The sequence below is a fragment of the Cervus elaphus genome, chromosome 14, assembly GCF_910594005.1.
Source record: "Cervus elaphus chromosome 14, mCerEla1.1, whole genome shotgun sequence".
In the NCBI taxonomy this organism is placed as follows: Eukaryota; Metazoa; Chordata; class Mammalia; order Artiodactyla; family Cervidae; genus Cervus; species Cervus elaphus.
In genome coordinates this window covers 33,968,457-33,993,454 of record NC_057828.1, presented here as the reverse complement: position 1 = coordinate 33,993,454, position 24,998 = coordinate 33,968,457, and the positions used below count along the sequence as shown (strand labels likewise).

General features: G+C 43.8%; 1 protein-coding gene across 2 annotated transcripts in view; it reads left to right on the top strand.

Annotated features, from left to right (window-relative positions):
- EFCAB2 (EF-hand calcium binding domain 2) overlaps positions 1-24,998 on the top strand; it is a 130,034-nt gene extending 105,036 nt beyond the window's left edge. For both annotated transcript variants that reach the window (XM_043923684.1, XM_043923682.1), the window contains exon 7: positions 24,425-24,998. In XM_043923684.1, coding sequence (XP_043779619.1) covers positions 24,425-24,546 — 122 coding nt within the window. In that variant the 3' untranslated portion in view covers positions 24,547-24,998. The remainder of the gene's footprint in view (positions 1-24,424) is intronic.

Here is a 24,998-nt window from a genome sequence, read left to right as displayed (position 1 = left end):
TTCAAGAAATGCGGGAGGATTTTCAGCATCTTGGGCCCAGGAGCAAAAATGATGGATCATTGTATTGATTCAGGATTAAGGTTTGTCATTGGGTGAGATGGAAGCAACTGAAGGTTTGGAGCCCACAAGGCATCTCTGAGTTGTCTTCTCTGAGCCTGTTACCCTTTGTGACCCTGGTCATGACAGAGAAATACGGGCAGGTGGATCAGTCCCAGTCTCTCTATAAATTGGCTTCCCAGGTGTCTCAGTGGTAAAGAATCCACCTGCCAATGCAGGAGACCCCAGGAACGTGGGTTTGATCACTGAGTTGGGAAGATGCCCTGGAGGTGGAAATGGCAACCCACTCCCATCTTCTTGCCTGGAAAATTCTATAGACAGAGGAACTTGGTGGGCTGCAATTCATGGGATCGCAAAGAGTTGGACACGACTGAGCATGCAATCCACATGCATTCTTCGTAAGTGGTAATGTCATATTCTCTTTTGGGGAAGGATGCTTCAGGATTGGGTACCCCCAAGTCTCACCTTCTAGAATACTTTCAGAAGTTCTGACTGATGTCAAATTTCACACCCTGTCTCAAGGAAATTTTATCTCTTTAGTAATTAGAAGAGTTTTATGTATGATTCATTTTTCTATCTTTAGCATTAATTTGTTTTTTATAAGGCCATGAAAAAGTGCAACAGGCTTCCCACAGAAATCTTATTTTATCTCCTAGTTGCAGAATAATTGTAGCATATTTGCAAAAGGAAAAATTTTCTTTATATTCTAACCATTTTGATTCATATTTTACCTCTTTCACTCATCTTAGCCCTCAACATCCAGTTGAAGTCACAATGGCATTTTCTTGGCAAGAAGAGAGCTCGGTCTCTTGTGTAGAAAATTTGCTTGCCCATGTGATTCCAGGCGTGTGCAGGGCCCACCATCTCGGGCCCTGTGGAAACCCAAGTCTGCTCTCAACCCCTCGGGGCTGGGTAAGCTCCATCACTCAGGGCTGGGGTGCAAGCCTGGCATCGGGAGATCCTCTCGCCCTGACCTCGGTTTTGCCTGTGACCTGCTCTGGGTCAGGCACTTCCCTTCTGTGCACCTATGTCTGGAAAATGAAGGGCCCCACTCTAGTTCTCCTTCCACCTTCCAAAAGCAGTGCAGATGGAGTCCCCTTCACATGTACCCAGTGTCCAAGTGTCAAATGGTAAGAGACGAAGAAGAATGTCCAAGATGCCAGGCTGGTTGGGATTTTCACTGGTAGGAATTTTCACTACCATTTCACTGGTAGGATTTTCACTCCATTTTTTTGTGGAATGGAGTGCATTTAGGGCTTTGTCTCCTTCCTTCCTTTCCCTTTTCTAACCACTTCCAGTTAAGAAAGTTACCTTATTTATATAGCCAATTCCCTGTAGAAGATCAGTGTTACTACATTGTCTCTTCTGGGCAGGTTAAGTAGGCAGAGAACCTCCTGGTCACATGTGCCTGCCTCGGGCCAGGTGTGACAGTCTCCTGGGCCTGCACCTACTGAAAGTATAGGTTACCAATCACCTGCTGAGAAGCACATGGGAGCGGGTGCTTGTTAGAAATTTAAACTCCCAGGTCCCATTCCAGACCTCTAGAACAGACCCTCCAGAGGTACAGCCCAGGAACCCACATTTTCACAGACATCCTCAGGGGAGTCTCATGCATGCTAAAGTGTAAGAGCCACTGTCTGAGATAACGAAAGTGAGACTGCTTTAAAGGTTAGAGTGTGACAGAAATTATTATTATTTTAAAAAATATTTATTTATTTGGCTGCATCAGGTTTTTAAAAACAAAAAACTATTTAGCTGTTTTTGGCTGTGCCGAGTCTTTCTTGCTGTGGGCAGGCTATTCTCTAGTAGCAGTACACAGGCTTCTCATTGTGATGCCTGCTCTTGTTGCAGATCACTGACTCTAGGGCAGGTGGGCTCAGTAGTTGTGGCCTGCGGGCTTCATTGCCCCATGGCATGTGGAATCTTCCTGGACCAGAGGTCAAACCTGTGTCCCCTGCATTGGCAGGCATATCCTTAACCACTGGACCATGAGGGAAGTCCGGAAATACAAATTTCAATCACTGAATGGCATCTAGTTGTTGGGATGTACCTTGACTGATTTAACTAATTTCTTTTTTTTTAAATTTATTTATTTTGATTGGAGGCTAATTTACTTTACAATATTGTGGTGGTTTTTGCCATACATGGAATGAGTCGGCCTTGGGTGTACAGGTGTCCCACCATCCTGAGCTCCCTCCCCACCACATCCCTCTGGGTTGTCCTAGTGCACCAGCTTTGCGTTCCCGGCTTCATGCATCAAATTTGCACTGGTCATCTGTTTTACATATGGTAATATACATGTTTCAGTGCTATTCTCTCATATCTTCCCACCCTCGCCTTCTCCCACATAGTCCAAAAGTCTGTTTTTTACATCGTCTCTTTTGCTGTCTTGCATATAGGGTCATCATTACCATCTTTCTAAATTCCATATATATGTGCTAATGTACTGTATTGGTCATTTCTCTTTCTGGCTTACTTCACCCTGTCTAGTAGGCTCCGGTTTCATCCACCTCGTTAGAACTGACTCAAATGTGTTCTTTTTTATGGCTGACTAATATTCTATTGTGTATTTCTTATTCCTGGTTATTTAAATAATTTTCAAATTTTCTCTGTTATAATAAATTGCTATATACCTCCTGGTAGTTAAATCTTTATTATTTGCTTAGAACATATTCCTAGAAGTGGAACTGTTGGATCAACTTTAAAGAGCTAGAGACCTTTTTAAAAGCCTACTGTTAATGTGTTTTCAAGCTATCTCAGAGGAAGATTGTTCTCATATCCCAAACCTCATCAGTATTTTTTTTTGTTTTTAATTTTGCCAAACTGACAGGCAGAAAATAATCTGATTGATTTCTTGAAATTTGCATTCTGTTGATTACTTGAACTTTCTAAAAGTTCATGACCATGTATACTGAAGAATTCAATTGGATTAGCTCAAGGAGGCACCAAATTTGAACCTCACAGATTGTTTCCCATCAGATATAAGAACCCCTCTGGTTGCTATGAAATGGATCCCACGAAACACAGCACTATGGGCAGATCTGAATTTAAGAGGTACACTTTCATTCTGAATGATTATCACTTGGAGAAGGTGACTAGTGAGAATGAGCCACTGTTGCACACAACTATTACAGGAGATGTCATAGACAGTCAAGCAAAAAAATAGGACCTGGGGAAATAAACATGCAAATGAGAAGTGAGGAATGATCACCAAGGCCAGAAGAAGAAGCCAACTGGCCATCTGCTCCACTACTAGCTTCTTGGGATGGGAACATGTTTCGCAATGCAGTTCATTTGATCATTCAGTCAATATTTTTTGAATTCCCACTACATGCCAGACACTGTTCTGGGCACCAGAGGTGCCAAAATAAGTAGGAGACATAGTCCTTGTCCTTGAGAGATTTAATTCTTATGGGAGACAAGTTTACAAGCAAGTAATAGTTGTTCAGCAATGCTAGCAAAGTGCTTTGGTATCAGAGCAGAGAGCAGCCAGCTCTGCTGGTGGAACTCACAGAAAGCTTCCTAGAGGAAGTGATAGGATGAACCACAATGGTTTTTGTGTTCCTATTGGCAGTATTGCTGCAGTCCTGCGTGGGAAAGAATGTTGTGGAATGGGGTGGCTTGAGGCTCATGCTAAAATAGAGTGATAGCATGGCTTAGGGAGAATAATAGGCCTGCTTTTGGATTACAGCTGTGCCAGGTACAGAACACGTGAGTGGGAAAAGTCATTTGATGTGTCTGTACCTCTTGCCCAGTATAAAATGGAGATAATTGTATCTACCTTGTAGATACCCTAGTTGGGTTACCCTGAGCATTAAGGGCTACCTGCCTAGGACTTGATAAGTGGTATCTCCCATTACAAAGCACTCAGCTGGTAAAGAATCTGCCTGCAATTCAGGAGACCTGGGTTCAATCCCTGGGTCAGGAAGATCCCCTGGAGAAGGGAATGGCTACCCACTCCAGTATTCTTGCCTGGAGAATCCCGTGGACAGAAGACCCTGGCAGGTTACAGTGCGTGGGTTGCACAAAGTCGGGACATGACAGAGCAACTAACAGTTTCACTTCTTCACAAGGTTGCTTTGAGGATTAGGGGCTACCTGCCCAGGACTTGATAAGTGGTATCTACCATTACAAAGCACTCAGGAAATATCCCTTGAATGATGAATATAAATATTTCCCCTGTGTTCTCAATCTTTTAAAATTATATAACAAGGCTGTGTCCAGATACTTACAGGATTTCTGGGAATAAGAAAGTCTGTTGGGACTTCCCTGGCAGACCAGTGGTTAAGACTGTGTGCTTCCACTAAGGGCTTGGAAAACTGGTACCAGGAGTGAGACCCATTGAAGAAAAGGTGGAGAGAAGAGTGGTTATGTGTAGCGTGGGCTGCTGGAGGCTGGCAAGAGGGTGACTGCAAAAGAAGTCACATTATTTGTCTAAGATCCATAAAAATAGACATAAGGAGGGAGGGTAGGTTTGGGGATAACACAGAGTAAAAAGAGGCATGGGGCAGTAGACTGAACCTGCAGAGTCAGAAGACAATGACCAATTGGTTTCAAGTGCCTTTATGGGGACGTTAGAATTAAAAGGATGCTTGCTTTGATAGAGAAGGTGGGGACATGAGAGAAGGGTCTATGAATGGGGTGCAACCAAGTTCAGGTAGCTTTGGAACTATCTTTGCAAGGGACTGATCACCAGTTTGTGAAAGTGAAAGTTGCTCAGTGGTGTCTGACTCTTTGCAACCTCATGGACTATGTAGTCATGAAATTCTCCAGACCAGAATACTGGAGTAGGTAGCCTTTCCCTTCTCCCAGGGATCTTCCCAACCCAGGGATCGAACCCAGGTCTTCCGCATTGTGAGCAAATTGTTTTTACTAGCTGAGCCACAAGGGAAGCCCAAGAATACTGGAGTGGGTAGTCTATCCATTCTCCAGCAGATCTTCCCAACCTAGGAATCGAACCGGGGTCTCCTGCATTGCAGGCGGAGCTATCAGAGAAGCCTGATCACCAGTTTAGGTGATTAAAAAAAGGACTACCTGTCCTTTCACAAAGAAATTTCACAAGAAATTTCACAAAAAGACTGGAGTAAATAGACCCCCATGTAGCCACTACCCATTAACATATGGCCAATCATGCTTTATCTATCCCCCTCCACAGTTTTCCTGACCTCAACCTTCACCCATGCTGGATTATTTCAAAACAAATTCTGGGACATCACGTCTGTAAGGGCTTTGATAATATCTTTAACAGATAAGGATCTCCTCTTCTTTTTCCCATACAACCTTGAAACCGTTTTCATAACAAAAAACTTAACAATGATTCTTTAATAACATCTGATACACAAACATTATTCAAATTTCCACAATTGTTTCATAAATGCCATCTTACTAGTGGTTCCAATCAGGATCCAAACAAGGACCATACATTGAGTTTGGTTGATGTGTCTTTTGGTCTCTAACACTCCTGTCCACTTTTGTTCTTGCCATTTATTTTTTGAGAACCCTGGCCATTGGTTCTGAATTGGTTCTATTCCACACATTTTGGGTTTGTCTGATTGCACTTCTGTGGTGTTAAGTGACATGTCCCTCTCTTCCCAGTATTCTCTATAGACCCATTGTTTTATCTAGAGGCTTGATCAAGTTCAAGGTCAGTTTTGTTTTTGCTTTCTTGTAAATCAGCTTCATTGAAGTAGGGCTTCCTTGTAGGAAATAGGGCTTCCCTCAGCTCAGTTGGTAAAGAATCTGCTTACATTGCAGGATACCCCGGTTTGATCCCTGGGTTGGGAAGATCCCCTGGAGAAGGAAATGGCATCCCACTCCAGTACTCTTGCCTGGAGAATCCCATGGAAGAGGAAACTGGCAGGCTACACAGTCCATGGGGTCACAAGAGCGGGACATGACTTAGCAACTAAACCACCACAAATCAGCTTCATTGAAGTGGTGTATTTTTATTGCCTTCCCGCAGGTGGCATGTAATGTCTGCCGTCTCTCTTTTTTTCACTTGCTCAGGTGTCAGGGAATGTTTGACGGGAGGATTCCTACGTGCTGTCTCTCATGAGTCCTTTGTCCCTCTTCAAGCGGAACAGCACGCTGCTCCCAGGGACTGAGGTCATTATGTGAGGCAAGCATGAGTCTCCTTTAGTAAACATTCTCCTTAGGACAAAGCAGCTTAATCTCCTTCCCCTTTCTTGAGATATGGATTGTCTCCTGACCTTGTGGTAACAGTTGCTGTACATTTGGTTTTCTGATCTCTATCATTCCCAAAAGAAGTTTCTTGTACTGCAGCCTATATATACTCATAGAAAAATCATTAAAGCACCTTTGTTCCATGAGAGCTTAGGTCCCCGGGTCTTTTTTGTCTCTCTCTCTCTTTCTCTCTCTCTCTTTCTCTCTTTCACTTTCTTATCGTCGACTCCGCACCACAAGGTTCCGGTCCATTAAAGGACCCCAACACTCAGGTTCAATTGATGTCAATGTAATCCAGCCAAAATAATGTTCCTCATCGACCTTTCCCTAACGCTTGCCTATAAACATGGTTTAGCAGGAGTTGGGAAATGTGATTTTTTAAAACTCCTATAATTCTTTTTTGCATATATATGCTGCAATTCCTTTATTTAGGATAATTTTCCTTCAAGGACCATTTGGCTTCTTTGAAATGCAGTTTGTACTAGCACGGATAGAGCAGTTTGCTTCATTGTTTTAATTTTTCAAAAGTATTCCTTCATTTCTTTTAAAAACATGCACTTTATTTTTCTACCTGTGTGTATGACAGGTGGGGCTTGAAATTGCTTGTGTCCTTATCAGAAGTATAAGCCCCCATTTGGCACCTATGCCAGCCAAGGCTGCATTGGGTAACATTCTTCTTACCTTATAATTTTCTGGCATTTACAGTGTTTGTATTAGCAGTTACATTGCTATTTCTGTCACAGTGAGTCTATCTTTTCTTGAGTGTAGGTGAAAGTGAAGTGTTTGGGTTTGACTTGATTTTATAAAGCTGTTGCAGGTTGATGAAACAGGTCTCAAACATCATAAGGTCACAGGGGAAACGGTGATTTAGAATAACAGCTTATATAAATTATAATAGCACAGCAAGAATTCATACTAATTCTGAGTACAATTCTTCCCAACTAAACACATTAATCAACTAATACATACAATATATTTTTATATTTATCAATAATATATTTAAATTGTATGTGAAAATAATATATACTAAAAAGAAAATCACTCACACAACTCATACTTGCAAATTATCATTACTGTCATTCTTCCATTTTAAATTTGGCCTTTTGACAACACATGTTGGTTACCACTGAGTTTGGAGTTGTAAACCAGGTAGAGATTCAAGTTAATTTCTGTAAAAATCAGGATTAACCAGATAAGTTAAAATCTCTCTAGTGATTAAGAATTCATATGCCTTAGGAAACAGAACTACTTCCAAACAGTGGTAACCTAACTCCAGAGAAAGACTGCATTTCTAATTCCCTGATGGACATTCTCCTAATACATGGCTAAGATCCAAGGCTCTAGTCCCGAGAGCAATGAAGCACTGGTGAAGGTGAGTGGGCAGGGTCAATTCTACCTACAGAGAGAAGTGGGCCCCATGGGCCTAAAAGGCACAGTCAGTAACTGAAAACCATTCTGGGAGGAAGGTGACCGGGGAGTCATTCCACCATGTCCACAAGCGGATATGGACACTGTGAGACCTATGAGGTGCCATGCAGGGAAGGTCAGCACAGGGGGTTTTATTGGCTTGAGGTACTTACAAGTTGCAGAAGTGGAGGTGGAGCCAAGAGTCAAGATGTGGAAAAAGAAATGTGTGTGCATTCAGGTAACAGACTTTATGGTGCCAAGTGGCCATCAAGCTGTTCCCCAGACTACGCTCTCTGAGACTGCACACTGCATCCCATCAGCAACCCCCTGATTAATCAACATGAAATCAAAGGCTGCTCCAGATCTATACAACTCTTCTTCAAGTTCCCACCCCACCCCTGGGCCTTCTGTTCTGATTGGAGGACCTGGCCTCTTATTTTACAGAAAACGTACACCCTTAGGCTTGCATCCTCTTCAGTCTCCTTCGTCAAAGACCAAATGGCACCTTTAAGATCCAGGGTCAGAAGGTGCAGCTGCCAGGCAGAGTGTCCTGGAGTGTCTGCTCTGTGGGTTTGGCCCCAGCTCCTGCCTCCACACTGCCCTCTCCTGGCTCTCAGGCCTTCCAGTTCTCTCTGCCCCTCCCCCGACTCCACAGGCTCCCCAAAGTGAAAAGTGAAAGTGTTAGTTGCTCAGACGTGTCTGACACTTTGTGACCCTCTGGGCTGTAGCCCTCCAGGGTCCTCTGTCCATGGGATTCTCCAGGAAAGAATACTGGAATGGGTAACCATTCTCTTCTCCAGCGGATCTTCCTGACTCGGAGATCAAACCTGGGTCTCCCCATTGCAGGCCGATTCTTTACCATCTGAGCCGCCAGGGCAGCCCTCAGGCTCCCAAAGCATCCCTTTAATTCAGGACGCTCTCCATTACCACCCCGTGCCAGCCCAAGTTTCCCCTGCGTGAAATCAGTCAGTGTGCAGTCCTCTTAATATCTAAATTTACCTTTGTGTTCACGCATCCCAGCCTCCTAATCTCTGCTTTCAGACATCCCCACCCTCTTCAAAACCAGCTTCCTTCTGTGCAGTTGTCCCCACTCCCAGCTGCCTCACTGCTGACCTTTCGCTGTCAAATATTCTCTTTATTCTTTTGTCTTTACCTTTATCCGTGTGTGTATTTCTCTCAGACCATAATCTTATTCAGGTCTACCCTGTCTTTTTAAAAGACACTTTCCCTCATGTACACACAGTTCTGTGTAAGATGGATAACCAACAAGGACCCACTGTGCAGCACGTGGAACTCTGCTCACTGTCATGTGGCAGCCTGGATGGGAGGGGAGTTGGAGAATGGATCCATGTATTTGTATGGCTGAGTCCCTTCGCTGCTCACCTGCAACGACCACAACATTGTTAATCAACTATACCCCAATATAAAATAAAAAGTTTAAAGTTTTCAAAAAACAAACCAAACTGACGCTTTCCCTTCCCTTAGATGTGTTCCCCTTCCTATCCCCCACCCCCACTCCTCTGGGTCCATGGTCTGTCTCTCTCTCCATCCCATCACGCCCACCAATTGGAAAGAAGGTTCCATCCTCTCTGAGCTCACATCCACCCTTCCCTCTGCCTCGCAGGCTCCCACAGTTTGCTTTTCGCCTTCATCACTCTGCTCAAGCTGCTGCCGAGATCACCACCAACACAGCAGCTGCCAATGCTGGTAACTTTGTTCCAGGCCTTAACCAATTTGAATTCACTGCACTGTTTCATGCTTGGTGGATTCAAAGACATACTTTTGACTGATTCTCTCCTTTCTTGTTGATGACTTACTGTCTCTTACCTCTGACTGGTGCCTCTTTTTATTCCTATCCTTAAATATTAGCGTCCCCAGGATGCTAGTCTTAGCTTTTCTTCCTTTGTCCTCTCTCCATGTGGCCTCATTCATCCCTATGGTCTCATCTACCACTTCCAAGCTGAAAACTTGCAGTTGTAAACCTCGAGATCCAACCTGTCACCAAGGCTTTCACCAGTGAATGTCCTGCAGGTCCCTCATGCAGTGAAACCTGCAAGAGGAGGCTCTTCCTCATCTCTTGTTGGCCCAACCTAGTGACATGCATCAGTCAGTAAAGACCTGCCTCACTGTGTCCGAAGTGTCGCTTCCACTCTACCCCTATAATACTCACAACCTCCTTCCTCAGTTACTGCAGGGATCTCCCAACTCTCTGCCTCTAGCTCCACTCAGTCTGATCCATTCTCCCCTTGCTTCAGGAAGCATCTTTCTAAACAGATAAGGTCATGGCACACATCTTAGTATAGGTTTTGTTAAAAAGTGGCCCTGAGATAAGGATTCTGGTTCTTGGTTGATTTGGGAGGTAATCTCAGGAAATGGTACCATGGGAATAGGGAAGTGAGATGGGGAAGGGAAGCCTGCTAGTAAGGGATGTGTTATCAAGCCAGGTACCAATGTGAGTAACAGGAATGTGAGTCCTGCTGGGGAACCAGTGGAGTCACTGTGGAATACATGCTTCAGATTTATCCTACCCGAGGGGTGAGAGAGCAGGGGTATTTATATTCCAACTCTCATCAGGCTTGGTTGGGATCAAGGAGAGGTGCCAGTACTGTAGCAGTGGACGGCCGTCCTGCAGTGCTTGGGGGAAGGGAGCCTGTGAAGCCCTCAGACATGGAAGTCAGACCAGTTACTGAAATGGGAGGCTTTTCCAGTAGTCATGTATGGATGTGAGAGTTGGACCATAAAGAAGGCTGAGTGCCAAAGAATTGACGCTTTTGAACTGTGGTGTTAGAAAAGACTCTTGAGAGTCCCTTGGACAGCAAGGAGATCAAACCAGTCCATCTGAAAGGCAATCAACCTTGACTATTCACTGGAGGACTGATGCTGAAGCTGAAGCTCCAATGCTTTGGCCACCTGATGTTGGGAAAGATTGAAGGCAGGAGGAGAAGGGGATGACAGAGGACAAGATGGTTAGATGGCATCACCGGCTCAATGGACATGAGTCTGAGCAAATTCTGGGAAATTGTGAAGGACAGGGAAGCCTGGTGTGCTGCAGTCCATGGGGTTGCAAAGAGTTGGACATGACTAAGCAACTGAACAGCAAGATGGGGCAATGTGAGGGGCACAGGTAATGTCTCCTCATCACCCTCCTGATTAAACCCTCCACAGGTCCCCAGTGCCCACAGATAGCCTTTCCAGCCTCCTGTCCTGCTCTCTCCTGGCAAGACCGTCCATGTACACTGGTGGCAATGCAAGACCTCTTGTGCTTCCATGCCTTTACATGTGTTGTTCTTGCCTCCACATGAGCCTTCTCTTTTAAACATGTATTGAGCATGGGTCATTTATTTATGTTAGTTTATTTAATGTAACCCTTATAATAACTTTACACATTGACTTTAAAAAATTATTATCTCCTTTCTGTAGATAAGGAAATTGAGGCTCAGAGAGGTTAACTAATAAGCTTATTGGCACACAGCTAGCAGTGACAGGGCCGTGTTCTGACATCCAGGTTCCTCTGCTCCAAAGTCTGTGTCGTGGGTTAACCACTACGATGAACTGCCTCATGCTTTTGGACTCTGCTCACAGTGGTGACCTGTCCTTACTCCTTCTAACCCCACTAAATGTTCTCTTCTTAGCTTCCCATGGTGTGCTGTACCTTTTTATATATATGCTTTTTTATAGCAGGTGTCATTTTGTAGCACAATTATTTATTCATTCATCTGACTTGCCTTTTAGTCTGTGAGTCCCTCGTGTTTCATCTTGAATGCCTGGCCCATTGCATAACTTGGACTAAAGGCCTTTATTAACTTTTAAAATTACAGTTAAGCTGAATTAATATTAAAATTGGACTTTCATTTTAATATCATGCACACAAACACCAAGGAAGGAAACTTCTTTAAAAAAAAATAGAGGCCTGTTTTGACTCTTCTGGACACGTTTTGCTGGGCAGGAAAGAAGCACAATAACCCTACTGGTGCAAGGTTTGTGTCCTCTGGAAAGCCCCTGAAATATTAAGTGTCTTTCAATCTAGATGGGGTTTCCCCTGGGGACAGAGGCAAAACCCTTACTCACATCAAGGGAGTCTATTTTCTTCTTAGTTTATGTATTGAAGACCAAAACATTAAAAAAAAAAAATTCCTTAAAGCTCTTAAGCTCTGTGATTCAGAGTGTGTTTTTAAAAATCGTGGTAAAAAATCACATAACATAAAATTACCATCTTAGCTATTTTAAGTGTACAGTTAAGTATATTTACAATGTTATAAAACAGATTTCCCAAACATTTTCATCTTGTATATCTGAAATGGTATGAAAAGTGAAAGTGTTAGTTGCTCCACCCTGTCCAACTCTTTGCAATCCTTTAAATAACAACTCGCCTTTCTCCCTGCCCTAGCCCCTGGTAACCACCATTCTCCTTTTGCTTCTGTAAATGTGTCTACTCTAGATAACTCATGTAAGTGAAATCATACATTATTTGTCTTTTTGTGACTGGATTATTTCACTTAGCATGGTATCCTTGAGGTTTATCTGTGTCATAACATATGTCAGAATTTCCTTCCTTTTCCAGGCTGAATAATACTCCATTACATGTACATATCATACTTTTTTTTTTTTAATCTGTTCATCTTGGTTGGGCTTCCCTGGTGTCTCAGTGATAAAGAATCTGCCTGCCAAGCAGGAGACAGAGATTCGATCCCTGGGTCAGGAAGATCCCTTGGAGAGAGAAATGGCAACCCTCTCTAGTATTCTTGCCTGGAGAATCCCATGACAGAGGAGCCTGGTGGGTTATAGTCTGTGGGGTCACAAATAGTCACAATTTAGCAACAAAACAACAACAACTTGGTTGCTTCCAGCTTTAGTCTATTGAGAATCATCCTGCTAACAATGTGAATATGCAAATATTTCTTCAAGAGCCTGTTTTCAGTCCTTTCTGACATATACCCAGAAATGGACTACTGGATCGTATGATAGTTCTGTCTGTAATGTTTTGAGGAACTGCCATACTGTTTTCCATGGTGATTGTACCATTTTACATCCCACCAATAATGCACAGGGCTTCCAATTTTTTTACATCCTTGTTGACACTTGTTTTATGGTTTTTTGATAGTTGCCATTCTAACGAGTGTTTTTATTTGCATTTCCTTAATGATTAGTGATGCTGACCATCTTTCTACATGCTTCTTGACCACTTATATATTGTCTTTTGGAGAAATATCTATTCAAGTCCTTTGCTTATTTAAAAATTGGATTATTTGATTTTTTTTGAGTTGTAGGAGTTCTTTGTATAGTCTGAATATTAACCTCTTATCAAATATTCGATTTGCAAATATTATCTCCCATTTTGTAGGCTGTCTTTCCCACCGCTGATTTTGATGCACAGAAGTTTTAAAGCTTGATACAGTTGTACTTGTCTCTCTTTGCCTTTGTTTCCTGTCCTGGGAATGTTGACAGGACGTGTTTGAGTCAGGCTGGCCGGTGGCTTGTGGTCACAGAAAGGCAAGACGAGGAAGTGTCAGTGGACTACTCACCCTCCAGAGCTCTGCCATCTTAAAGGTGTATTGAATTCACATGGCCAAAGGGGTTTAAGGTTTTAGTGTGGACCTTCCATCCATCCTAAAATGGGAGGGAGACAGCTTCTCTCTGGGAAGAAACTTCCACCCAGGTCCACTGTAATAGACTACCGTATGGAGAGTTGAGAAAACGATACTTTTCTCTTTAATAAAAACAACAGAAAAGAACCGCATGTGCAGACTTGTAAAAACCAGACGACACAGTCAAATACTGAACCTGCTAATAAATATATCCTAGGAAAACAAAGACCAAAAAACACAGACTTTGCTGCTAAAAATTAACTTTATAATTTACTCTCTGGCAACGGGGGATAATGAGAAAGCAGCAAAAACATAAGGAAGGCAGAAGGGAGACGGCCCTCCCCCTCTTTCTTCGCCCTTTCCTGGTTGGGTGTCTGGCACTCGTGTGCACTGCACTGAGACCACCAAGTGCGTGCGGGTGGGTCGGTGCCGGGAGCTGAGGGTAACCTGCAGAGGACAGAAGTGCCCGAGCCTCTGTCCACCTGTGGACCGCAGGACAGAGTGCAGAAGAAAAGCTTGGGCCTCACGCCCTTGGTCTCCCATGAGTCATTTGTGGAAAAGGATGTATCTTCGAACAATTTCTTTGCAGTGCACTTGGACTTTTCTAGGGCTGCGAAAAGCAAGACTAATGAAGGCTACATGAATCATATAGTCTCGTGATTTCTATTTTGGCTTCCTTACCTCTGGAAAATATTTCCAGTGCCTACTTTCTTTGTCCCTTTTCTCTCCACTTTGATAAAAGATAGCTTTTCCTGCCTGACTTTGAAATTTCCTGAAAAAACAACATGCTCCCTCTTGTACCTGAGCTCATTTAAGGGAACACAGACGGGACTTCCTGAGAGCCTTGGGGCCCGCCTGCTGATCTGAAGGGTTTGACTAGCATTGCTTTAAATGGATGATCTTTATTGCTTTAATTATTTCCTTTAAGGTCATCTTTAAGATTATGGGAGTTTTAAAGAGATATCTGTAGCTGGGTGAGAGAAGCTTACTGAAATTTGTGTGTGTTCATTTAGAGAAAAGTGTGAAAGCATGTGATTTTTAAACTTCTTTATACCTTTTTTTTTTTTTTTTTTTTACTGTGGTAAAATGTACGTAACACAAAATTCACCATTTTAACCAGTTTATGCATACAGTTCAGTGGCACTGGGTACCTTCACATTGTTGTGTAACCATCTCCAGTTCAGTTCAGTTGCTCAGTCATGTCCCACTCTTTGCGACCCCATGAATCGCAGCACACCAGGCCTCCCTGTCTATCACCAACTCCCGGAGTCTACCCAAACCCATGCCCATTGAGTCGGTGATGCCATCCAGCCATCTCATCCTCGGTTGTCCCCTTCTCCTCCTGCCCCCAATCCCTCCCAGCATCAGGGTCTTTTCCAATGAGTCAACTCTTCACATGAGGGGGCCAAAGTACTGGAGTTTCAGCTTCAGCATCAGTCCTTCCAGCGAACACCCAGGACTGATCTCCTTTAGAATGGACTGGTTGGATCTCCTCGCAGTCCAAGGGACTCTTAAGAGTCTTCTCCAACACCATAGTTCAAAAGCATCAATTTTTCGGTGCTCAGCTTTCTTCACAGTCCAACTCTCACATCCATATATGACCACTGGAAAGACCATAGCCTTGACCAGACGGACCTTTGTTGGCAAAGTAATGTCTCTGCTTTTTAATATGCTATCTAGGTTGGTCATAACTTTCCTTCCAAGGAGTAAGCGTCTTTTAATTTCATGGCTGCAGTCACCATCTGCAGTGATTTTGGAGCCCACAAAAATAAAAGTCTGACACTGTTTCCACTGTTTCCCCATCTATTTCCCATGAAGTGATGGGACCAGATGCCATGATCTTAGTTTTCTGAATGTTGAGCTTTAGGCCAACTTTTCACTGTCCTCTTTCACTTTCATCAAGAGGCTTTTTAGTTCCTCTTCACTTTCGGCCATAAGGGTAGTGTCATCAGCGTATCTGAGGTTATTGATATTTCTCCTGGCAATCTTGATTCCAGCTTGTGCTTCATCCAGCCCAAGGTTTCTCATGATGTACTCTGCATATAAGTTAAATAAGCATGGTGACAGTATACAGCCTTGACGTACTTCATTCCCGATTTGGAACCAGTCTGTTGTTCCATGTTCAGTTCTAACTGTTGCTTCCTGACCTGCCTACAGATTTCTCAAGAGGCAGGTCAAGTGGTCTGGTATTCCCATCTCTTTCAGAATTTTCCACAGTTTATTGTGATCCACACAGTCAAAGCCTTTGGCATAGTCAATAAAGCAGAAATAGATGTTTTTCTGGAACTCTCTTGTTTTTTCAATGATCCAGTGGATATTGGCAATTTGATCTCTGGTTCCTCTGCCTTTTCTAAAACCAGCTTGAACGTCTGGAAGTTCACAGTTCATGTATTGCTGAAGCCTGGCTTGGAGAATTTTGAGCATTACTTTACTAGCGTGTGAGATGAGTGCAGTTGTGTGGTAGTTTGAGCATTCTTTGGGATTGCCTTTCTTAGGGGTTAGAATGAAAACTGACCTTTTCCAGTCCTGTGGCCACTGCTGAGTTTTCCAAATTTGCTGGCATACTGAGTGCAGCATTTTCACAGCATCATCTTTCAGGATTTGAAATAGCTCAACTGGAATTCCATCACATCCACTAGCTTTGTTCATTGTGATGCTTTCTAAGGCCCACTTGACTTCACATTCCAGGATGTCTGGCTCTAGGTGAGTGATCACACCATTGTGATTATCTGGGTTGTGAAGATCTCTTTTGTACAGTTCTTCTGTGTATTCTTGCCACCTCTTCTTAATATCTTCCGCTTCTGTTAGATCCATACCATTTCTGTCCTTTATCAAACCCGTCTTTGCGTGAAATGTTCCCTTGGTATCTCTAATTTTCTTGAAGAGATCTCTAGTCTCTCCCATTCTGTTGTTTTCCTCTATTTCTTTGCATTGATCGCTGAGGAAGGCTTTCCTATCTCTCCTGGCTATTCTTTGGAACTCTGCATTCAAATGGGAATATCTTTCCTTTTCTCCTTTGCCTTTCTCTTCTCTTCTTTTCACAGCTATTTGTAAGGCCTCCTCAGGCAACCATTTTGCCTTTTTGCATTTCTTTTCCATGGGGATGGTCTTGATCCCTGTCTCCTGTATGGTGTCACGAACCTCCGTCCATAGTTCATCAGGCTCTCTGTCTATCAGATCTAGTCCCTTAAATCTATTTCTCACTTCCACTGTATAGTCATAAGGGATTTGATTTAGGTCATACCTGAATGGTCTAGTGGTTTTCCCTACTTTCTTCAATTGAAGTCTAAATTTGGCAATAAGGAATTCACGATCTGAGCCACAGTCAGCTCCCAGTCTTGTTTTTGCTGACTGTTTAGAGCTTCTCCATCTTTGGCTGCAAAGAATATAATCAATCTGATTTTGGTGTTGACCATCTGGTGATGTCTATGTGTAGAGTGTTCTCTTGTGTTGTTGGAAAAGGGTGTTTGCTGTGACCAGTGCATCATTCTCTTGGCAGAACTATATTAGCCTTTGCCCTGCTTCATTCTGTACTCCAGGCCAAATTTGCTTGTTACTCCAGGTGTTTCTTGACTTCCTACTTTTGCATTCCAGTCCCCTATAATGAAAAGGACATCTTTTTGGGGTGTTAGTTCTAAAAGGTCTTGTAGGTCTTCATGGAACCGTTCAACTTCAGCTTCTTCAGCATTACTGGTTGGGGTATAGGCTTGGATTACCGTGCTATTGAATGGTTTGCCTTGGAAATGAACAGAGATCATTCTGTTGTTTTTGAGATTGCATCCAAGTACTGCATTTCAAACTCTTTTATTGACCATGATGGCTACTTCATTTCTTCTAAGGGATTCCTGCCCACAGTAGTAGATATAATGGTCATCTGAGTTAAATTCACCCATTCCAGACCATTTTAGTTCTCTGATTCCTAGAATGTCGACATTCACTCTTGCCATCTCCTGTTTGACCACTTCCAATTTGCCTTGATTCATGGACCTAACATTCCAGGTTCCTATGCAATATTGCTCTTTACAGCATCAGACCTTGCTTCTATCACCAGTCCCATCCACAACTGGGTATTGTTTTTGCTTTGGCTCCATCCCTTCATTCTTTCTGGAGTTATTTCTCCACTGATCTCCAGTAGCATACTGGGTACCTACCGACCTGGGGAGTTCCTCTTTCAGTATCCTATCATTTTGCCTTCTCATACTGTTCATGGGGTTCTCAAGGCAAGAATATTGAAGTGGTTTGCCATTCCCTTCTCCAGTGGACCACATTCTGTCAGACCTCTCCACCATGACCCGACCATCTTGGCTGGCCCCACACGGCATGGCTTAGTTTCATTGAGTTAGACAAGGCTGTGGTCCGTACGATCAGATTGGCCAGTTTTCTGTGATTATGGTTTTAGTGTGTCTGCCCTCTGGTGCCCTCTCGTAACACCTACTGTCTTACTTGGGTTTCTCTTACCTTGGACGTGGGGTATCTCTTCACGGCTGCTCCAGCAAAGCGCAGCCGCTGCTCCTTACCTTGGTCGAGCGGTATCTTCTCACGGCCGCCCCTCCTGACCTTGAACGTGGAGTAGCTCCTCTCAGCCCTCCTGTGCCCGCGCAGCAGCCGCTCCTTGGAGGTGGGGTTGCTCCTCTTGGCCGCTGCCCCTGACCTCGGGCGTGGGGAAGCTCCTCTGTGCCGCTCCTGCGCTGTCGCAGCCTGGCGCTCTCAGTCACTACCCCTGACCTTAGACGAGGAGTAGCTTCTCACGGCCACACTTCAGAAGTTTATCACTCTAAACTGAAGCTCTGTACCCATGAAACAGTAACTTTCCGTCCTCACTGTGCACTTTTTTTGAACATGAATTTTATAACAAAGGCTCAGATTTTGAAAAATGGGATACAGTTTCCTTCATCCTTAAATAATGTTTGCTCATCATGCTGTGTTTTCAAGACTATTTTTCCCATGCAGTCTCCCCCACCCTTGAAAAGAACATCACAGTGTCTTATAAGTCAGCTAAATGAGACACAGTTGAAATGCTAGTTTTATGAGGTTTCAAGGTACTTCTCCGTAAAGATTCTGAGAAAGCTATTAAGAATGTATCTAGGGACCTCCTTTGTGGTCCAGAGGTTAAGATTCTGCACTTCCAATGCAGGGAACACTGGTTCAATCCCTGATTGAGAAACTAGAAGCCCACAGGCCATGTATCATGGCCAAAAAAAAAAAAAGAATGTACCTAGAATTCTGGAGCAGTAATGCAGCTCCTTGAGGAAAAATGCAACAGAAAGAGGACATTCCGTTTAGAGCTGGCCTCTGAAAACATGGTGGTTTCCAGTCTAAAATTAACATGCCAGTAATGAACATGCAATATGAACATTAATACATTCCGATTAATGTTCTGGATTATTAGCATACTAATCAACCCTGAATATTCACTGGAAGGACTGATGCTGAAGCTGAAGCTCCAGTACTTTGGCCACTTGATGCAAAGAACTGACTCATTGGAAAAGACCCTGATGCTGTGAAAGATTGAGGGCAGGAGGAGAAGGGGGCCAGAGAATGAGATGGCTGGATGGCATCACTGACTCAATGGACATGAGTTTGAGCAAGCTCCAGCAGATAGTGAAGGGCAGGGAAGCCTGGCATGCTGCAGTCCATGGGGTCACAAAGAGTTGGACACAACTGAGCAACTGAACAACAACAACAAAAATAACAATAATGGCATTGAGACCCAACAGTCTGAGCATTAACCACATGCTAGATACCATGCTAGGCGCTTTTCTCACAAGACCCTACACTTGGTTAGTGTTATTATCTCCATCTTACAGTGGGATAGACTGACACGTAGAGATGAAGGGCATGGTACTAAGAAGGGATGAAATGGGGATTCCAACCTAAATCTATCTGATTTCAGGGTCCAAGCTTATGGTCATCATCACTGTTAGGCCAACCATTGGCATTATCTCCATCTTACAGTGGGATAGGCTGACACATAAAGATGAAGGGCATGGTACTAAGAAGGGATGAAATGGGGATTCCAACCTAAATCTATCTGATTTCAGGGTCCAAGCTTCTGGTCATCATCACTGTTAGGCCAACCATTGGCACACCATTTTATCATTCGGGATGTCTAGTTTGGAAAGAAAAGAGAGTTGATTTTGCACTTTTTTTTTTCATTGAAGTGAAAATGAAACAGGAGCAATTTATTAGAAGAACATCCGAAAAGATGACATAAGGTTTTGTATAAGGCAATCCCTGCTCTCACCTACCAAGTGCCTTACCGGTCTGCATGTCAGAGTTCTTTTTAAAAAGTGTCTTCTGAGGCTGTCTGCAGGTCCTTTGCTGTACACCTTTCCTGTGGGAGTCACCACGCAAAGCTCAGTGGTCGGCCAGAGGCCCATTTGCGCCATTCTTATTCAAGAGGGAATTCAGTGATGCTTAAAGAGCATGCCTGATTGGAAGGTAGTCTATGGCAGAGCTTTTGTTTCTTAGAAGTTCATTAAAGGGAAATGCTATCACTCAACTAATTTAAGTTATTATTTTTTTTTAAAAATTGTTTCCCACTGTTTAGGAGGAGAGTTACTTCCTGGATCCTCAGGAGTGGCTGTTACATCTGGGAAGGCAGTTCTCACAAGTGATTTGAGGGGTGTGTTCTTCAGTGGAGCAGTGTGGTGGGCAGGGCCTGGTGACAACTGGTGTATCATTCTCAGCCTGCGGTTTGCCACCTTGGATGTGTGTATCTCAGTCAATCTTTCAGTCACTCATTCATTTTTTTGTACATCAGTGAGCCCCTTCCTTGAGTGAGGCACACCAAGTTATGTAGTGGGCCTTAAAGATGCATCTGCAGAGCCTGCCCACATAGGGCTTGCTGTGTAGTGAAGAGGACAGACGTGTGACCAGGTGAATCACAGCGCTGATGGCCAATGCCACGGTCAAGTGATGGTCAAAGAGCTGCTGGAGCACAGAAGACAGCAGCAACCCCGGCTTGGGGAGTCTAGGAATTAGGGGGTGACATCTGAGCTGTGTTTTAATGGATAAGTAGGAGGTTGCCAGCCAAATGGTGGGAAGGGGAGGTTGTTTCAGGTAGAGATGGAACATGCAGAGGCACAGAACTTCTGGAGCCAGCCAGCTTGCCTGCATGCTGCTTTGCTTTAGTCGTGTCTGACTCTGTGTGACCCTATGGACTATAGCACTCCAGGCCCCTCTGTCCATGGCGTTCTCCAGGCAAGAATACTGGAGTGGGTAGCCATGACCTCCTCCAGGGGATCTTCCTGACCCAGAGATCGAACCCACGTCTCTTAAGTCTACCTGCATTGGTAGGTGGGTTCTTTACCACTAGCGCCAGCTGGGAAGCTCCAAACAGGTGCAAGCCTCAAACAAGGGCAGAAGAGAGTGCCTGGGTTTCTTGTTTCTATTTTGTACCATAAATACAAAATCTTTATTTATATTTTTCTAGAGCTTTCAGCCTCCTTAAATATTTGGCTAAAATCTTTCTTTGTCTTAATCTATAGACACAAAGATTCATGTTGTCAAAATAGCATGAAGGCTGGTCTTGTAGAAATATTTTATCAACTAAATATCAATACACGGATGAACTGTATAATATCCTGGCTCTTTAGCTCTTTATTGTGTGCAGGGTGGTAGAAAGTATTTGTTTTTATCTCTTTTCTTGTGGCTAATACTTACAAAGGCAGCAATGATCTTATCTGACGTTCAGAAATATCCATGGAAAAGCCTCTAAGCTCTGTAAAGAAAATTGCTCTTTTTCTTCATTCTTTTTTTAAAAACCAGTTTTGAGAGGCTCCCAAAGATACCCAGTGTGAAGCAATTTGCACAGAACTTGTTGTCACTGAATCTGGTTTCCTTTTATTGGTAAATGATAACAGCAAGACTAAAGCACATCTGCATAGTTTTAAATATGTCTCAAATGGGAGATAACGACTACCAGGCAGGGAGTGGTTACTCAAGCAGAAGCCACAGTTATGGCACGCAGGAATGAGCAAAATTTGAATAATTTTGAAACAATGAGGTGGGCTGCACTGCTCCATATTTACATTATATAGGCAGGTTAAAGATCCTAAATGTAAAAAATATCCACCATTTGCCATGGGAAATAGATGAGACGGGAATTAGAACAAACTATGAATCTGCCTGCCAGTGCAGGAGATGTGAGTTCGATCCCTGGGTTGGGAAGATCCCCTGGAGGAGGGCATGGCAACCCACTCCAGTACCCTTGCCTGGAGAATCCCACGGACAGAGGAGCCAGGCGGGCTACAGTCCACGAGGGGCAAAGAGTCGGACACGGCTGAGCGACAGAGCAGCAGGAGCCCTCCCAGGAAGGCATCAGTAAATCTTGACGGAAAGAAAAGGGGCTGAGAACAATGTGTGGCAGGTGGACTGGGCTGGACTGCTGAGGCAGTGAGGTTTCCTGCTTCCCCTCCAGCTTCCTCTGGAGAACTGGGAGCATCCTACTTACCACCTTCAGGGCTTCTTAGGAACCTTTGATTTATAGCAGATATTGTACAAAGAGAAAATTGTGCCTGCCTAGGGCCAGCTGACCAGCTCCTCAGCTGCGAGAGGGGCCGGATTCACTAAGTCAGTGAGGAGCTGGGCCCAGGCGGTGGAGAGCTCGATGCTGTCAGGTTACTGCTGGCTGTGAGGTGCTGGCTGAGCCTGACGCGCGCTTTCGGTCAGTGTGTGGGGTGGGAAAATTCCAGGTTGCCAAAACCATTAATATTCCAATTTTTTCCTCATTTCATTTGCCTGGTAGGTTTTTGCTCATACTCTATTTTCAACATTACTTATTTTGTTTTGGGTGCGTCTCTTGCATAGTCAGGCGGTGATGGTGACATTTCCAGCGATTGCTATGATTTTCCATTTTACATACAGAGACATCTGTCACTTAGGGCATCACATGAAAAGCGTCCAAGCTAGTTTCTGGGATGGGATGGCCCCTAGAGACTGATACATGAACTGTGTGGAGTAATGAGTCTGGGTGGATTACAGGCTAAGGGCAAGCCTGGGCCTGGCCAACTTGACTTGCAGCCAACTTAACTGAACTCCAATGGGCTTCCCAGGTGGCACAGCAGAAAAGAACCTGTCTGTTAGTGCAGGAGACTCAGGTTCGATCCTGGGGCAGGAAGGTCCACTGGAATAGGAAATGGCAACCCGCTCCAGTATCCCTGCCTTGAAAATTCCATGGACAAAAGAGCCTGGTGGCCTATCGTCCACGGGGTCTCAAAGAGTTGGACACAGCGGAGCACACGCGCGCGCACACACACACACACACACACACACACACACACACAAACTCCAAAACAACACGGCACCTGACCTTCCACAGAAACCAAATTGTGGATGTGTTCACAGGAATAATATTAATGTGGCTCAAACTTGGGTTTGTCAAGTATAGACTTACATGTTCGAAATATTTAAGGCAACACAAATCAAAATTAATTTTGTCAGTTACATTTTTTATTTAGTCTTGAAAGCTTTATAGATTTGTTTTAGTTATCATGAAACCCATACAAGTATTTCATAAGCAGAATTTCCAGGAGGTTTTATGCCCCTTTTTATAAACCTCTGATGAAAAAACAAATAACATAATGGGGAAATAGGTGTAGTTTGTACACTTTGTGTGTGCTCTCAGACATTATCGCCTGACTATAGATGTGATCTTTGCTGCTCCGAGTTACAGAAAGCTCATCCCATAAAAAGGAATTAATTGGCTTGTATAACTGAACAGTCTAATAGTAGACAAAGGTGTAGATGCAGCTTGGTCCATGGCTCATATGTCAGAATTACTGTCTAAGTCTTGGTTCTCTTTCTTTGCGTTAGCTCCATATTCAAACCACCTCCTCTTAAGATGGCTGAAGGCAGTTCCTGGACTTTCCCTTGCAGAGATACAGCATCGGGAAACACTGTTTCCATCCCCTGTTTTGACTTTATTCTGACTTGACACTCTAAGTTCATCTTGGGACCAACACTGAGGAGCTTAGTTCTGGGCCAATACCCCGCCCCTATAACCAGAGGCTTTCCATGCAGGATATGGACTATGTCAGTGAGAGGTACATATCTGAACAAAACCAGAGACTTCGGAGGCTGGGAGGAAATTGGCAAATATCTCTAGAGTTCCCATGCCTCTAACGGGAGGAAAACCAGCAGGTTCTGTCTTTGGCACCACCTACCACAGGTCCCTGGTGGCTCAGATGGTAAAGCATCTGCCTACAATGCGGGAGACCTGGGTTCAATCCCTGGTCAGGAAGATCCTCTGGAGAAGGAAATGGCAACCCAGTCCAGTACTCTTGCCTGAAAAATCCCATGGATAGAGGAGCCTGGTGGGCTACAGTCCATGGGGTCACAAAGAATCGGACACTTTCTTTTCACCACAGATCCCTGTAGGAGCATCACAAGTCTTAGGTTTCTCCTAGTTACTTCCTGATCTAATTTTTGCTTCCTTAATCCTTAATCTCCTCTCTACAGTCCTTGTGTGACTGTTTGCTTTTCTCCATATTCACCCAAACACAGAACATCATTCTTTTCTTTTAATTTGCTTCAACTTGTTCTAAGAGAGGCAGTGTATATGCAGTCCTTAACTGAAGGCTGGAGTAATGAGTTACTTAGTAACACATTACAGCACACTATTTAAATTTGAATGTTAGCTCATAAAAAACAATTTTCTAGATGTAGTTCATACCCCATAAAATTCACTCTTATAAAGTGTACAATTCAGTGGTTTTTAGCATATTCATAGTTGTTCCACCATCACCACTATCTAATTGCATATCATTTTCATCATCCCGGAAAGAAACCCTGTATCCATCAGTGTTCCTCTTCACTTCCCCCCTTTCTTCATCCCCTGGCAACCAATAATCTGCTCTTTGTCTATTCTGGACATCTCATATAAATGGAATCATGTAATATGTGGCCTTTTGTGTCTGGCTTCTTTCACTTAGCATAAGGCTTTCAAGATTTATTCATGTTGGAGCATTTATCAACTTCATTCCTTTTATGGTAAAATAATATTCCATTGTATGGGTATATATCATCTTGCTTATCCATTCATCTATTGATGGATGTGTGTGTATTTCCACATTTTAGCTACTATGAATAATCCTGCTATGACTGTTGGGTATATTAGCTTGTTTTTAAGATGTCTTTACCACATCTGCTGTGGGGAATTTCTCACTGACTCTCTTCTCTTTGTACCCCAGCCTCCCTGCAGGTTTTGTATCCATGCAACCACAGTGACAGAGTTGTCATCACAGAGATGATGAAGTCGGCAGGGGGAGCAGCTCTTGGAATGATCAGCCAGAGTGGGAGTGGGATGTGCTAAGTGTGGGGTGTCTGTTAGCCATCTAAGTGGAGAGGTCAAGAAGCGAGGTGGACATAGGGGTCTGGAGTCATGAAAGGGGTCAGGGCTAGAGACATGAATCCCCGGGAGTTATCAAGAAATGGACGTACTTAGAGCTGTGAGCTTAGATGAGACCACCAAGCAGGGAGAGTGGATGGAGAAGAAGAGAGGACCAGGGACTGAACCCTGCGTGCTCCATCCCCAAGAGGGCAGGAAGAGAGAGAGAACTGGCAGAGGTGACCCAGGGAGTAACCAGTGAGGTGGGGGAACAGGAGGGAGTGTGGGATCTGGGAGGAAAGGGTGACCAGCTGTGCCAAAATGGAACGTGCCTGGTACCTAACAAAGGCCCCATGATTAGGAGCCTGTTCTGGTTTTTATTAATACCATTGTTGAGAGGAGGGAGAGAGCAGAGAATAAAACTTCATGCATCAAAA